At 39.3% G+C, this 14,017-nt stretch overlaps 1 protein-coding gene across 2 annotated transcripts in view; it reads left to right on the top strand.

Moving 5' to 3' along the window:
* Nucleotides 1-14,017, top strand: part of EGFLAM (EGF like, fibronectin type III and laminin G domains) — a 123,380-nt gene that overhangs the window by 42,826 nt on the left and 66,537 nt on the right. For both annotated transcript variants that reach the window (XM_070935934.1, XM_070935933.1), the window contains exons 3-4: nt 3,816-3,899; nt 7,955-7,981. In XM_070935934.1, the coding sequence (XP_070792035.1) occupies nt 3,816-3,899; nt 7,955-7,981 (111 nt within the window). The remainder of the gene's footprint in view (nt 1-3,815; nt 3,900-7,954; nt 7,982-14,017) is intronic.

The raw sequence follows: 14,017 nt of genomic DNA, 5'->3' as shown, positions 1-14,017 counted from the left end.
GCCCTTCTCCGGAGACTCAGGGCGGCTTACAATGCGCTAAGCAATAGCCTTCATACTTTTGTATATTTATACAAAGTCAGCTTATTGCCCCCACAAACTGGGTCCTCATTTAACCTACCTTAGAAAGGATGGAAGGCTTAGTCAACCTTGAGGCTGGTAAGATTCGAACCTGCAGTAATTGCAGGCAGCTGTGTTAATAACAGGGTGCTTTAAACCACTGTACTACCAAGGCTGTAATATCAAGAAGACATGTATGCACCTGAAAGCACCATGCAGTGGCATGTACAGTTTTCGATGCCTCATGGTTCACCTGAGTAACACCACTGCTGCGTGAGCTGTATTGGCTTCCAGTTGCTTTCTGGGTGCAATTCAAGGTACTGGGTATCACCTTTAAAAGCTCTATATGTCACAAGTTACTTGCAGGACCACCTTTCCCTGAGGGTACCTGCCTAGATAGAAATGAAGTTGCCACCTGATGAGATTCCCAGAGGCATGCCTTCTCAATAGCTGCCCCAGTGCCTTGGAACAGCCTCCCACCCAAAATCAGTGGTATCTCTACACTTTTAGCCCTCTACAGCTGTAAGGGAAGGAGTGGCAGAACCTGGGGGTGGAGATAAAAGAGGGATGAGCCTAGAATTTTAATGTAGTCACAAGCAAATCAAATCCAAGCCACCTTGCTAACTCCCAGCTAACCATCAGTTGTGAATATTCCTGTGCATAAGCATGACAAGCAATAAATCAGTTTAATTGGACTTTCACCTGTGGACCTGATCTTTTCCACCTGACAGGAGGGCTGTGAAGACCTGGCTCTTTCCAGTGGTGGGATTCAAATAATTTAACAACCGGTTCACCCAGGGTCAGGTTGGCTGTCATGGGAGGCATGGCTCATCCCCGTCCTCCAGCTCCATCGCACATGCGGGATGAGCCTCCCGCGACGGCCAACCTGACCCTGGGTTAACCGGTTGTTAAATTACTCCCCCCCCCCTATCAAAGTGGATCCTGGGTGCTGCACTACAATACGGGCAACAGAGTGGCTGGCACGAGGGAAGGAGGAGGAGCAGGGAGAACGCCGGCTGCTCTGTTGCCCGTTTCTCCATTGCAGCACAGCACAGCGCTCAGGATCCACTTTGATAGCGGGGGGCTGGAATTTAACAATTAGTTCGCCCAACCCGGTGTGAACCATTTGAATCCCATCACTGGCTCTTTCCCCAAGCACTGGCATGGGTAGGCTGGGGTTGACTGGGAAGAGGTTTGGTCTGTTGCTGGGAGAAAGGGTACTTTTGTTTTTAGACATGTTTTTCTGGATTATTGTAAACCGTATAAAATCAGATCCTGAAATAGGCCATGCATTATTGGTATCAAATACATAATTTAGAATTATAAAATTAAAATGACTACCTGTGTCATCAAAATTTGACTTGAAGTATCTAAAAAAAAATCTATGAAAGGAATTTGCTTACCTTGCATGGAAAAAGTTCACAAGGACATTGAGGCAATATATTGGATAGTATAAATCCAAAGCGGGGAAAAAATATTCCCAGAATTTCAAAGACAAATTTATTTATCTCGCTGATAAAAGAAGCACCAGGTGTTGATTATTTAAAATTGTAGATAAAGTGCCATCAGCTTTTGATCAACAAATATGGAACAAGATGGTCTAGACCAGGGGCCGGCAACCTTAAACACTCAAAGAGCCACAAAGGTCCTAATTGGAAGCCCCCGTTCAATTCTGGAGCCGACCGGAAGTTTGGTTCCCCCATCATAGTCTCCTCCTAGTGTGGCATCCTTTTTCAACTCTGCTGACCGGAAGTCTGGTTCCCCCAACATCGAGTCTCCTCCTAGCACAGCGTCCTTTTTCCTCTGCCGACTGGAAGTCGGTTCCCCCACCAAAGAGTCTTCTAGCGCAGCATCCTTTTTCCTCTACCTATCCTAATCGAAAGCCCTATTAATTGTGGAGTCGACCAGCAACAGGGAGCTGCAGCAGAGGGATGAAAGAGCCACATGTGGCTCCAGAGCTGCGGGTTGCTGACCTCTGGTCTAGACCTCAGTTATATCTACAAATATCTGAAACAGAAGAAGTGAAGTGTGAAAAAATTCTTCTTGCAAGTAAAGTTTTTAAGGTTGTTAGAAAGAAAAAAAACTCTGATACATGGAAAAAGAAATGGTAAATTAACTAGTAGGATTCACAAAAGGCAGAAGGCCACAGGATCTGATACCTGTCACGTAAAGAATAATGGAGAGAGCAAAAGAATATAAGAAGGAGATATACCTTTTTCTTTATTAACCACAACTAAGCCTTTGATTGTAGATCATGCCAGAGTGTGGAATACATTAAGGGTAATTGGCATGCCAGAACATCAGATTATTCTTCAGAGGGACTTTACAATGAGCTGCTGTAAGAAATGAAATTTGGAAGAAATGAAGTGGTTCAGAATAAGAAAGGGAGTGAGAAAAGAATACATATAGTCCCCATATGTTTAATTTATATAGTGAATATATTATAAGAATGGTAGGAGTAGATGAAATGAAGCTGGACTCAAATTTAGAGGCTGAAATGCTAATCCTTTGAGATATGCAGATGATATCCCTTTATTAGCCAAAAATAAAGAAGATTTAGCTAATTATTAAAGTAAAACTAGAAAGTTAAAAAAAATCGTATCAGTTGATCTCGGAACAAATAGAAAACTCCCTTGAATAAAGATCAACAAATAGAAACATACATATTTTGGGTACAAGCAGATGATGGACTAGAAAAAATTGACTCTGCATTGCAAGTTTGAGGGGAGTAGAAGGATGAGATAACTATGAATAAGGCAGGTGGGTACTAGTATCAAAGTGTGATATAAGGCTATTCTTGAGATACCACAAGACCTTGGAGACAGGATGGGAGGAGGACTATTTTTCCATGCAGTCACTTGGAGTCAAACATAATTTGATAGCATCTAACTGTACAGTTAGTAGAGCCTTTGGGGTAGATATCAAAGAAACAACTATTTGCTTGCTTGAGGGTTGAAACTTAACCATACTTCTTGAGTTTGAAGGATAATTATTCACACATTAGTAAAGGATTACTAAACTTCCTCGTTATATTTTAATTTTAATTCATTTTGTATTTTCATCATCTAGCCATTTTGATAGAGTCAAACACAGAATGTATCATTGTGGGTTTTGGCTGCCATTCTAAGTGATGTGATAAATTTAATATTGGCTTTAACTTTATACAAGGTATTGACTTCATAAAAATATTTCAGTAATTTGAGGTTTGGTAACTGATTATGTGCTATCAAGTTGGGGTTGATAGATACATAAAAAGATAAAGGTAAAGGTTCCCTTTGCACATACGTGCTAGCCGTTCCCGACTCTAGGGGACGGTGCTCATCTCTGTTTCAAAGCCGAAGAGCCAGCGCTGTCCGAAGACGTCTCCGTGGTCATATGACTGGCATGACTAAACGCCAAAGGCACATGGAACGCTGTTACCTTCCCACCAAAGGTGGCCCCTATTTTTCTACTTGCATTTTTACGTGCTTTCAAACTGTTAGATTGGCAGAAGCTGAGACAAGTAACGGGACTCACCCGTTAATACGGCACTAGGGATTCGAACCGCTGAACTGCCAACCTTTCGATTGACAATCTCGGCGTTTTAGCCACTGAGCAACTGCGTCCCTTATAGACTCACCATAATATCCCCTGACCACAGTGAGACAACATAGCATGACTTGAGATTTTTTGGTGGGGTATTAATACTAGTAACAAATATAATGTATCCTTGTTGTATTGATTTATTTGCATTTTTATTTCTTTGACATCGACTCAAGGTGTTCTACACTGAGGTCAAGACTGATCAACAAATTAGGCAACAGTCTCATGATGTACCTCTCAGTTTGGATATGCTTGGCATGGTGAGTGGCAATACTTCTATATTTAATATGCAAACATTCATATATGGTTTATTCTCTAGACTTTAGGCAGCCACCTATAACCATGTAAATAAAGATATAAATCATTTAAAAAGCAGAAAATTTCAGTGTAAAAAACCTGGTAGAAATACACTGCTTTTATTGCCTTCCTAAACATTAATAGAATGAGGTCCATCCTAATGTTGGGCTCAATAGCAATAGCAATAATACTTACTTATATACTGTTTCATAATGCTTTGCAGCACTCTCTAAGCAAGGGGTCTCCAACCTTGGCAACTTTAGACTAGACTTGTGGACTTCAACTCCCAGAATTCCCCAGCCAGTTTTGCTATCTAGCTTTGCTGGCTGAGGAATTCTGGGAGTTGAAGTCCACAAGCCTTAAAGTTGCCAAGGTTGGAGACCCCTGCTCTAAACAGTTTACAGAGTCAGCATATTGCCCCAACAATCTAGGTCCTCATTTTACCATCCACAGAAAGAATAGAAGGCTTGAGTCAATGTTGAGCCAGTGAGAATCAAACTGCTGGCAGTCAGCAAAATTAAGCTGCAATACTGCATTTTAACCATTGAGCCACTACGGATCTTATAAGAAGGCTACTATTGAGAAGGTCATTTCCAAGACCCACCCTCCTAGCTCTGCTATGCATGTGAAGTGTTGAAGCTTCTTGTATATAATTAAGAGGACAATGTTATCAACACATGACCTCTCATTTGATGTGGTCCAGTATATACAGAGAAGAAAACTGATAAATTTATATATTAGGGCCACCAGGGCTGCAAAAATCCATATGATCATAGGACACAGCCTCATGTATCTTTGTTTCACATATTGATCAACTGGATTTTTGCAGCACTGATTTGGTAGTCCAATCAGATATATCATAATTCTTATAAGAACTTCTCATTAAAAGCTAATATGGTTTTCTGTCCTATCTGTCAGAAATTACACAATATGCTTACCAATTATGAACCACAGTTTACTGAATTAACTCTTTTATAAGTTTGCCTGAGACTGAATGACATACCGACGGGGACGTTTTTGCCCTCTCTCAGCCCCCAGGAGCACTCTGCAGGCCTCCCAAACCCTCTGTGCACCCCGTTTTTCACAAAAACAGATGAGAAACGCATTTTTTCCTTACTTACCTCTTCGAAATCTTGGTGCGTCATATACACCGGTGTGTCTTATAGTCCGAAAAATACGGTATATATTATATCTATCTATCTATCTATCTATCTATCTATCTATCTATCTATCTATCTATCTATCTATCTATCTATAGATATATAGATATAGATATAGATATAGATATAGATATAGATATAGATATAGAGCATTATACTTGATCTCTGGGTTTCTCTAAATCTTTCCTATCCCATTGCCAACAGATGCAAGGTGGAGTTGCTATTTTTTCTCTCTTGGCAGTATACTTATATATTACTACTGCCTAGGGAGAAATTCAGCAGGTGTAATATTTCCTATCACGGCCTTCCTTTCTATATTGGGAAAAGCCGCACTTGTTGCAATCCTAGGTACCATCCAGCTGTTAACCCAACCTCTCAGAACAAAAGGGGATGCACAGCAGAAAATTTTTCTTCCATTTTGGATTTGAGAAATGGAAATTCAGGGTATATTGCTGCCTGCCTAAAAACACATGTGTCTGTTTTCATACTGCCTGTAAGCATGATGTTTCAATTAAGGAGAAGTTTGGATGTAGGAGGAGGACCGTCTAACAGTGACATCTTTCATTCAGAGAGAGCTGTGACATGTGGAACCAATCTGAGCCATTCCATGTGCAAGATCTTATTTAAAGTGCAGACATACCATTTTTTTATACAAGAGAACAGCTCTGTGTGCTTAAAAAGCAGGCTCCAAATTTCCTTTTGCAATAATTTGGGTTGATATGTTTTTAAATCTCAAGAAAGGACTAAAAGTGAATTTGCAGCTAGGCTTGGATTAGGAGTTGCAATTCCGTTCCCCTCTTTTGGTCCTCTTTTGATCTGTTTTTCTACTTTGTGTGGGTGTTCTATTCTCCTCGAACCAAAAGGAGGAAGTATTTGCTTTATTCTCATACTCAATGTCCTCCTGCTCAGATTTAGATTTCAAGGGGGGGGGGGGAGGAAAAAAAAGGTGGAGAAAGATGGAATAAAACCATCTTTAAAGTGAAAACAGAAAAGGGGTTATAGGTAGTCCTCACTTAAGGATCAGTCACTTAGCCACCATTTGACGTTACAATGGACCTTCTCAAAAGTTACATACAACCTGGTTTTGAAGTTACAATGGCAATGGTTGCTATCCATGGTCATGTGATTGAATTTTGGGTGGTTGGCAACCATTTATGGCTGTTTGCAATGCCCTGCAGTCATGTGACTGCAATTTTCCATGGGCTTTTTTGCTAGTTTCCAGGGTGTACTTCCGATTTCCAGCAAAAAATGCTAGAAATTGGGGAATGTGGTTCATTGGGGAAAATGAACCCATTTAACAACTGAAGCAGTTTGCTGAACAACAGTGGCATTGGTTTAACAACCACCACAAAAAAAGGTCATAAAATCTGGTGGAGTCATGTGGCGATCTGCATAACAACCACCATGACTTATAGCTATAGTTCCAGTCTCAATTACAGTCATAAGTTGAGGACTACCTGCATTTCAAATTATTGTGGAGTTCTGTATTTCAGATGCAAATCCTTCCTCAGTGGTTCCAAATCTCATACATGGAATACACATGGAAATAGGATCAATTGGAAGATCTATTGTGAAACTGTTTCAAAAATCAATGTAAAATCCAACACCAGTACTAATAGCAAAATGCAGTTGCTCAAATAAAGCAGTAACAAACTGCATGGACTCCATATACCAGGAGTGTCAAATTCAAGGCCCATGGGACAGATCCGGCCTGTGCAGTGCTTAGATCTGACCTGTGGTCCCACCCTGGAAACAGCAAAGGACCGCCCCGTGGTGCTTCTGCCAGTGAAAACGGAGCTCGGGGAGGCCGCACACAGCCTCCCCGAGCTCCATTTTCACTGGCAGAGGGCTGCAGGAGGCCGTCACAGCTGAAAACAGCCTGGATGGGCTCTGTGTGACCTCCCAAGCTCCATTTTTGCTGGCAGTGGGCTGCAGGAGGCCATCATGGCCAAAAACGGAGCCTCAGTGAGTGACATCAAGCTGGCTATGCCCCCTAGCCATCCCCCCTGGCCCCCATGGAGGTCAAACACAACCCTGATGTGGCCTTCAATGAAATTGAATTTGACACGCCTGCCATATACCAATAAATCAAATCAAATGACTTCAAAAAAAATTGAATGAAACAATCTTTCCTAAATATTAGGTATATGTCCTATTTTATATGTCATGTGAGATTATATGTTTCTTTTATGTTTTTTAAAAAAATATAATTTCAAACTTCTGAGGTTTTGAAGAGGAAGACTTTGGAGAAAAGTACTGTACGTGTGATTGTATTAAAATGGCATGTTAATGATTCCTTTTTAGTTGGCAGCTGTACGGGGGCATCAAATAAAGGTTGCCATGTAGAAATCTGCATGTGAAATTTTAATAGGATGGAATGAAATGTAAATTTTTTTATGGTGAAAGCTGAAGAAAAGTTTATTTTTTTCGTGTACTATTAGCATCTTGACAGAGAAATCATGTTGAGTGCCTGCTAATAAATTAAACAGTTATGATTAGATAAACAGGAAAGTTTTGAATCTTATCACTAAACTGCCTCATCTTCACATAATTATTCTGTATGGCTTTTATAGGGGGGCTTAAAATAGCATAAGTGAGCAGGTGTGTTTTCTTTTCAAAGGATATATTTATGACTATAGAAAATTAATGGTGTACATTCTAGTGTAAAATCTATTGGATGCTTAAATCATCTACCTAATGTATTTTGGTTTCATTCATTTGAGTCCGTCATAAAGGGAATGTTGGCACTAAAATGGCTTATATTTTGAATAAATAAATAAAGTAGCTCTTACTTTATTACTAAATCAGCATGTTTTTAATAATCCTGTTTCTTAAGAATCTTTTTTTTCCCTTGCTAGGGTCAGATGGATGGGCAAGCAATTTTTGTAAGTACTACAGTTCATGTATGCATTGTTTGTTTAAATGTAAACAAGGTTTGTTTAAATCTAAATTCATTATCGTGAGAATTTGCCAATTACAAAACTTTGAATGGGTAACAAGGAATGGATATGCTTGATTTTAATTGCAAAGCTAGATAATGATGAAGAACTGAAAAGTAACTTAACTCGAGACAAAATCCTAACAAAATAAAAAAAGGTTTCTGTGGAATACTGATTGAGAGATAGAGAAACACAACTTAAACTTTCATGTTCTGTATTTTCATTCAAAGTGAAATTTGTATGACACAGATCTGTATGACAATATTAGAGATAAAGTCAATAACTGATGATCAAATTGTACTGAATTTGTTCATTGCAGAGATTTTTAATCTTTTATTGCTGTGTTTAGCTTCAGTTGTGACACATCCAGTCATAGTCCAGTGCATTTAAAGAGTTGTAATTTTCCCAGTTTTTTATTTTTACAAAACAGGTTATCAAATCATACACGGCCAGATTCCAATATACAATTTTTAACAGATCCGGAAGAAAGTGTACATGTATGCATTGGAGGCTTCAGATTCAACATCTGGTACCTCTAAACATTTTCTATTTTTTGTTCCTGCCCTTATGGTTGGAAGGTTAGAAAAGATATTTACCCAAAACTGCAAAAGAAATTGTTAGTTGGAAGAGATCATTTATAAGATATATCTCCAAGCTGACACACTGAAATTGTGCAGCAAACAACAATTTTCAGCCATTTAGAGATAAAGCAACAGCAAGAAGGAATAGCATGTTTCCTGACTAAGAACATTTAAAAAATGCACCAGCTTTTGTGAGCTCTAGCTTCCTTTATGCACAAAGCAACTGCAGCTTATAGTAAGTTGATGAGGGAAAAGATTTGTTCTCCAAGCTTGTGAGTTGGTTTCCAAACATTTCATTACCAGGCTAGATAACATCTTCAGTAGAGTTTAGGGGATGTCAGTGTTCTTCTTTTATAAGGGCTTCGTGTGGTCAGAGGGCCTTGTGATGGGTCTTGCAGTGGTGAAATCCACATTTTTTTACTACCGGTTCTGTGGGCGTGGCTTGGTGGGCTTGGTGGGCTGGCAGAAGTATACTTGGTGAGCATGGCAGGAGAAAATCTCCATTCCCACCCCACTCCAGGGGAAGGATACTGCAAAATCCCCATTCCCTCCCCACTCCTGGAGGAAGGATATTGCAAAATCTCCATTCCCACCCCACTCTGGGGCCAGCCAAAGGTGGTATTTGCCAGTTCTCCGATCTGCTACTGGTTCTCCAGAACCTGTCAGAACCTGCTGGATTTCACCCCTGCATCAGTGGGAGTCTCATGATGGGGAGGTTGCATCAGGTAAGGGTCATAGGGAGGTGAAGTGCTGGTTGGGGGACCTTGCGTGGGTTGGTTGAGGGTCGGTGCTTACATAACTCGATATCTTTCAATAAAATTAGCCAGTTTGAAAAGGTGATACCAGCTCCTTCAGATTTTTGACTCTCATAGTTCTCCTCTTCCAATAAAGAGAACTATGAATGAATTATAATGAAGAGACACACGGTAATACATCCATATAGAGACTGCATATGTAGTGATGGGGCAAAGGAACTATACCTGAGTTTTGTCTGTCAATCCTAATCAGGGCCAATGGGTCAAACTGAACAGGGCTGTTTTCTAAAAACAGGATAGTAACTAGTATAGTATCTAGTGATTCAATTTGCAATTGTCCAGCTGTTTGGCTCTCCCTCTTTGCAATGAAATTGAATTGTGTGGGTTTTTTTTTTAAGGTCAGAAGAAGAGAAAGAAGATATTAGGAAAGTTATAAGTGGAAGATAAAATTTTTCAAATTTTCTGTAAAGTTTTTAGCTTTATCCGAAATATCCATATCATAGGGATTATGAGATATATGCTTCATTGGTGAATTATGTTAAATTCAAGTCTTAAAAACTTATGACTTTCTTGATAAATTAAGGAAACTTTCTGTTAAACCTGCTTATCTGCGCTTGGAGATAAAATATTTTCAAATTAAATTTTAAAATTTTAATAAATTAATTGTATTAATGTTGGGATGCTTGCTAGCTTAGTTTCAAAGTAAATTGAGTATTTTATAAATGTTTGGTTATTGTTTTTAAGTTTTATCTGTGAGTGGGTTTTTATGAACAGTATTCATAAGATGTTTATTAAAACCAATAAAACTGTTCTGAACTTCGGATTTATTTTGGTCATAATATTAGCTTAAAGTGGCCTTTTCCAAGCTGGTACCCATCAAATGTGTTGGTGCTAGTCAGGATGACTGGGATTTCTGGTACCGGTAGTCCTTGATTTACAACAGTTTGTTTAGTGAGTGTTTGACATTACAGTGGCACTGAAAAAATGGCTTATGACCATTTTTCACATTTATGACTTTTGCAACATCCCAAATGTCATGTGATCAAAATTCAGATACTTGGCAACTGTTTCATATTTATGATGGTTGCAATGTCCCATGGTCATGTGTTGGCTAGCTTGGTCGTTCAATAGCAAGACACTGGTGAAGCGGGCACAGCAGCACCCGCATTTTCTACATCACAAGAAAAAAGTACATCTTCCTTCCACTGTCCTTACCACTTTCTATAGAGGGACGATCGAGAGCATCCTGTCATATTGCATTACTATCAGGTTTGGAACAGGGGTGGGTTCTAAATTTTTTTACTACCGGTTCTGTGGGTGTGGCTTATTTTGTGGGCATGGCTTGATGGTCATGTGACAATTCTTTAGGATTTAGCAGAGGTACTGGTCTACCAGGCTTTTAACTGCTTGCAGAGCTGTACCGGTCTACCCATTTGTTCTTGGAGCATTCCAGTCTACTCATTTGTTCTTGGAGCGTTCCGGTCTACTCATTTGTTTTTGCAGGCACCGGTCTACTCATTTGTTTTTGGTGGCACCGGTCTACTCATTTGTTTTTGGAGGCACCAGTCTACTCATTTGTTTTTGGAGGCACCGGTCTACCCATTTGTTCTTGGAGCATTCCGGTCTACTCATTTGATTTTGGAGACACTGGTCTACCCATTTGTTTTTTGAGCGCACTGGTCTACCACCACACTGCCTTTTAACACTGATCAGCTGTAGGGCGGCCCTTTGAAGCCCCGCGGCAAGAGTTTAAACAGTTTTTTTCCTTCTAGCCGATCAGCTGGAACTCGGAAGGCAGTGAATAGATTGGGGGCGGGGCCAAATAAAAGGTAAGAATAACGCGGGGGGGCAGAAGGGCTCAACTCCCGAACAAAGAGAACCAGTTCCGTGACGTCATATCATCACCACTACCGGCTTGGCCAAACCGGGAGGAGCCCACCACTGGTTTGGAAGCATTACTGCTTCAGACAGGAAGGCGGTGCAGAGAGTGGTGAGGACGGCAGAAAAAATTATTGGTAGTTCACTCCCTTCTATACAGGGCATAGCATATAAGCGATGCTTGACCAGGGTCCGCAGGATTGTCAGGGAAGCTACACATCCTCTTCACAACCTGTTTTCCTTGTTACCTTCTGGGAGGAGGCTTCGTGGTATCTGAAGAACATCTAGATTCAGTCACAATTTTGTTCCATATAGCATCAACCTTGTTGAACTCTCAAGTTTCCTATTTCCGCTATGTATTCAAAATAGCCAATGATTAATATGCAGATATATGTATGGGTGTATGTATGTATGTATATAATATATACATATGTGTGATATGTATGTATATGGGTACATATATACTTTTTTGGGGAGTAGGCCACAGAATTTCATTTTTAATGTGGTCCAGTGGGCTCACAGTAAAAAATGACAATAAAGCTTATCTTACCTTACCTTACATGATCCCCTTTTATGACTTTCTGACTAGCACAGTCAATGGGGAAGCCAGATTCACTTAACAACCATGTCACTAACAACTGCTGTGATTCATTTAACAAATCTGGCAAGAAAGGTCGTAAAATGGGGCAATTGTCTCACTTAGCAACAGAAATTTTGGGCTAAATTGTAGTCATAAGCTGAGGACTACCTGTACTTATAGCTCCAGTGTGAGGGGACATTCTGTTGAGGAAATCTGAGAGATAATTTAGAAATAAATGGCACCCTTATAATACAATGCATATCCTATGCATATCACTGCTTTATGCATTTGGATTTAAGCTCTCTCATTAAATATAAGTGGAGTTTCAGTCTAAAGTAGATGAAGTTTTACTACATGTTGGGCAGCTTAATCACATCTGTCTCCACCAATCATAATAATAAATGCAGTTTAATATATTTTTTAAGACCGGCCTATAAACCTGTGCAAAAAAATAAATCTGAAAACAGTCTAAATAAAAATGCATAAGCAAAATTATGGGGGAAAACATATCAGTGATTCTTTATTCAGTAAGGAAAAGTATATTTTATGACTGATTGAAACTTCAGAGTTTCTCACTGCTTTCATACACAGCTTTCCCAGTTTCCTTGTAAACATTTAATTTTTGAACTAAAGAACCTGTGAAGAGAAATGATTAGACTTCCCCTAAACCATTTATGTCATATGAGCCTTTGATATGAAATGCACTGTGGCTGAGAAAAACTAATCAACTCTAACCAAGATATTAATATTGCATTGGTTATTCAATAACGTCTAGCAAAGATGTTTGGTTTCTGACCCTACAGGGAAAGTGACACTGGTAGATTATTTTATTTTATTGCACTCAGAATCCATTAAGAAACATTCTTTTCCAGTTTTGTCTCTGTGGGGTTATATGCCCCCCCCCATTTTTTTTTTTTTAAAAATAAAGTTTTAGTTTAACTTATTGCAAGGCCTTAGAGCCTGGCAGGGTATATATTCATATAAAGATCTATGCACAAGGGAGTAGAGCCCATTTGTGAAAATGTGGAAGCTCCCGGGATTCTTCATCCCTTCTAATCCTGCGCACAACACTTATGCCTCACAGCTATCTCTATCTCTAGTGAATGCCTAGCAGGACAAAATGTGTGTTGTTTTCCTGTTTTTCCCCTCATGAGAGATCATTTTATTTTAAAGTACTTTAGCAATAGCATGTGGAATAGCAAACTTGAATTTGGGAGTGCAAATCCTGGCTTTAGTGAAGAAAGGAAGCATAAATAAAAAAGCAGCGGCTAGGGATGCATTCATATGATTTTGTCAAGGGAGTTAAAGGGAGGGGAAAAAACACCAGCACAATGAGATTTGGCAGACAACTCACCAACTTTCTGCACCTGGAGATTCTATTTCAAGTTGTTCTAAATTTTGTATAATTTTCCATGTACTATGTATGACTAAGATTATAAATATCTGTAAATGGGAAGGGAGGGGAAGAAGATTAAGGGGGAAAAATAGTTTATAGAAGGAACTGTCGCAACTGAAATTTCCACACATATGATTTTTAAAATGAGCTAGTTAGTACTCTAGAAGAGAGAGACAAAATTCAAAATAATCTTGATAGATTAATGAAATGACATGTCTTCGTTAAAGTAGAAGAAGAATGGATTACCACAATTTTCAATCTTTGACCCGGTGTTCTTCAACATTTTTATTTATTACTTGGAGGAGGACATGGAGGAAGATAATGCTTATTCTTCTTTATGAGATTGGCAGAGACACAGAATTTGATAGAGTTAATAACCTAGAAGGCAGAAATAAAATTTTTAAAAAATGATATTTTAGTTGGAGAAGTGGACTGAGGACACAATTGAATAAGAATAGAGATAAAGTTTTGAACTTAGGACATAGAAATATAATGCCTAGATAAAGAATAGTGAATCCATGCTATTTGTGAAAAAGAAATCAAGGAATGGTAATTGGTTGCTAGCAAAAAGATACAGGAGTTAACATGGTTCCTAAAAAGACAAATTTTGAGTTGTATCAGGGGAAGGGACAGCATAGTCTGTCAGGCTGGAAGCCATCTTTTTTGTTGGATCTTCAGGCCTGCCACATTGGGAAACTGGGAGGTGGTATTGTATGGAGCCAGGGTGATATATAGTCAGAATAACATTCCTTTCTCAGAAAGTCAAGGACATCTTGCCCTGAACCTGGATGG

This window comes from Pituophis catenifer, unplaced genomic scaffold, assembly GCF_029215685.1.
Source record: "Pituophis catenifer annectens isolate HBS135680 unplaced genomic scaffold, rPitCat1.0.hap2 SCAF_2, whole genome shotgun sequence".
Lineage (NCBI taxonomy): Eukaryota > Metazoa > Chordata > Lepidosauria > Squamata > Colubridae > Pituophis > Pituophis catenifer.
This window is presented reverse-complemented; position numbering and strand designations above follow the sequence as displayed.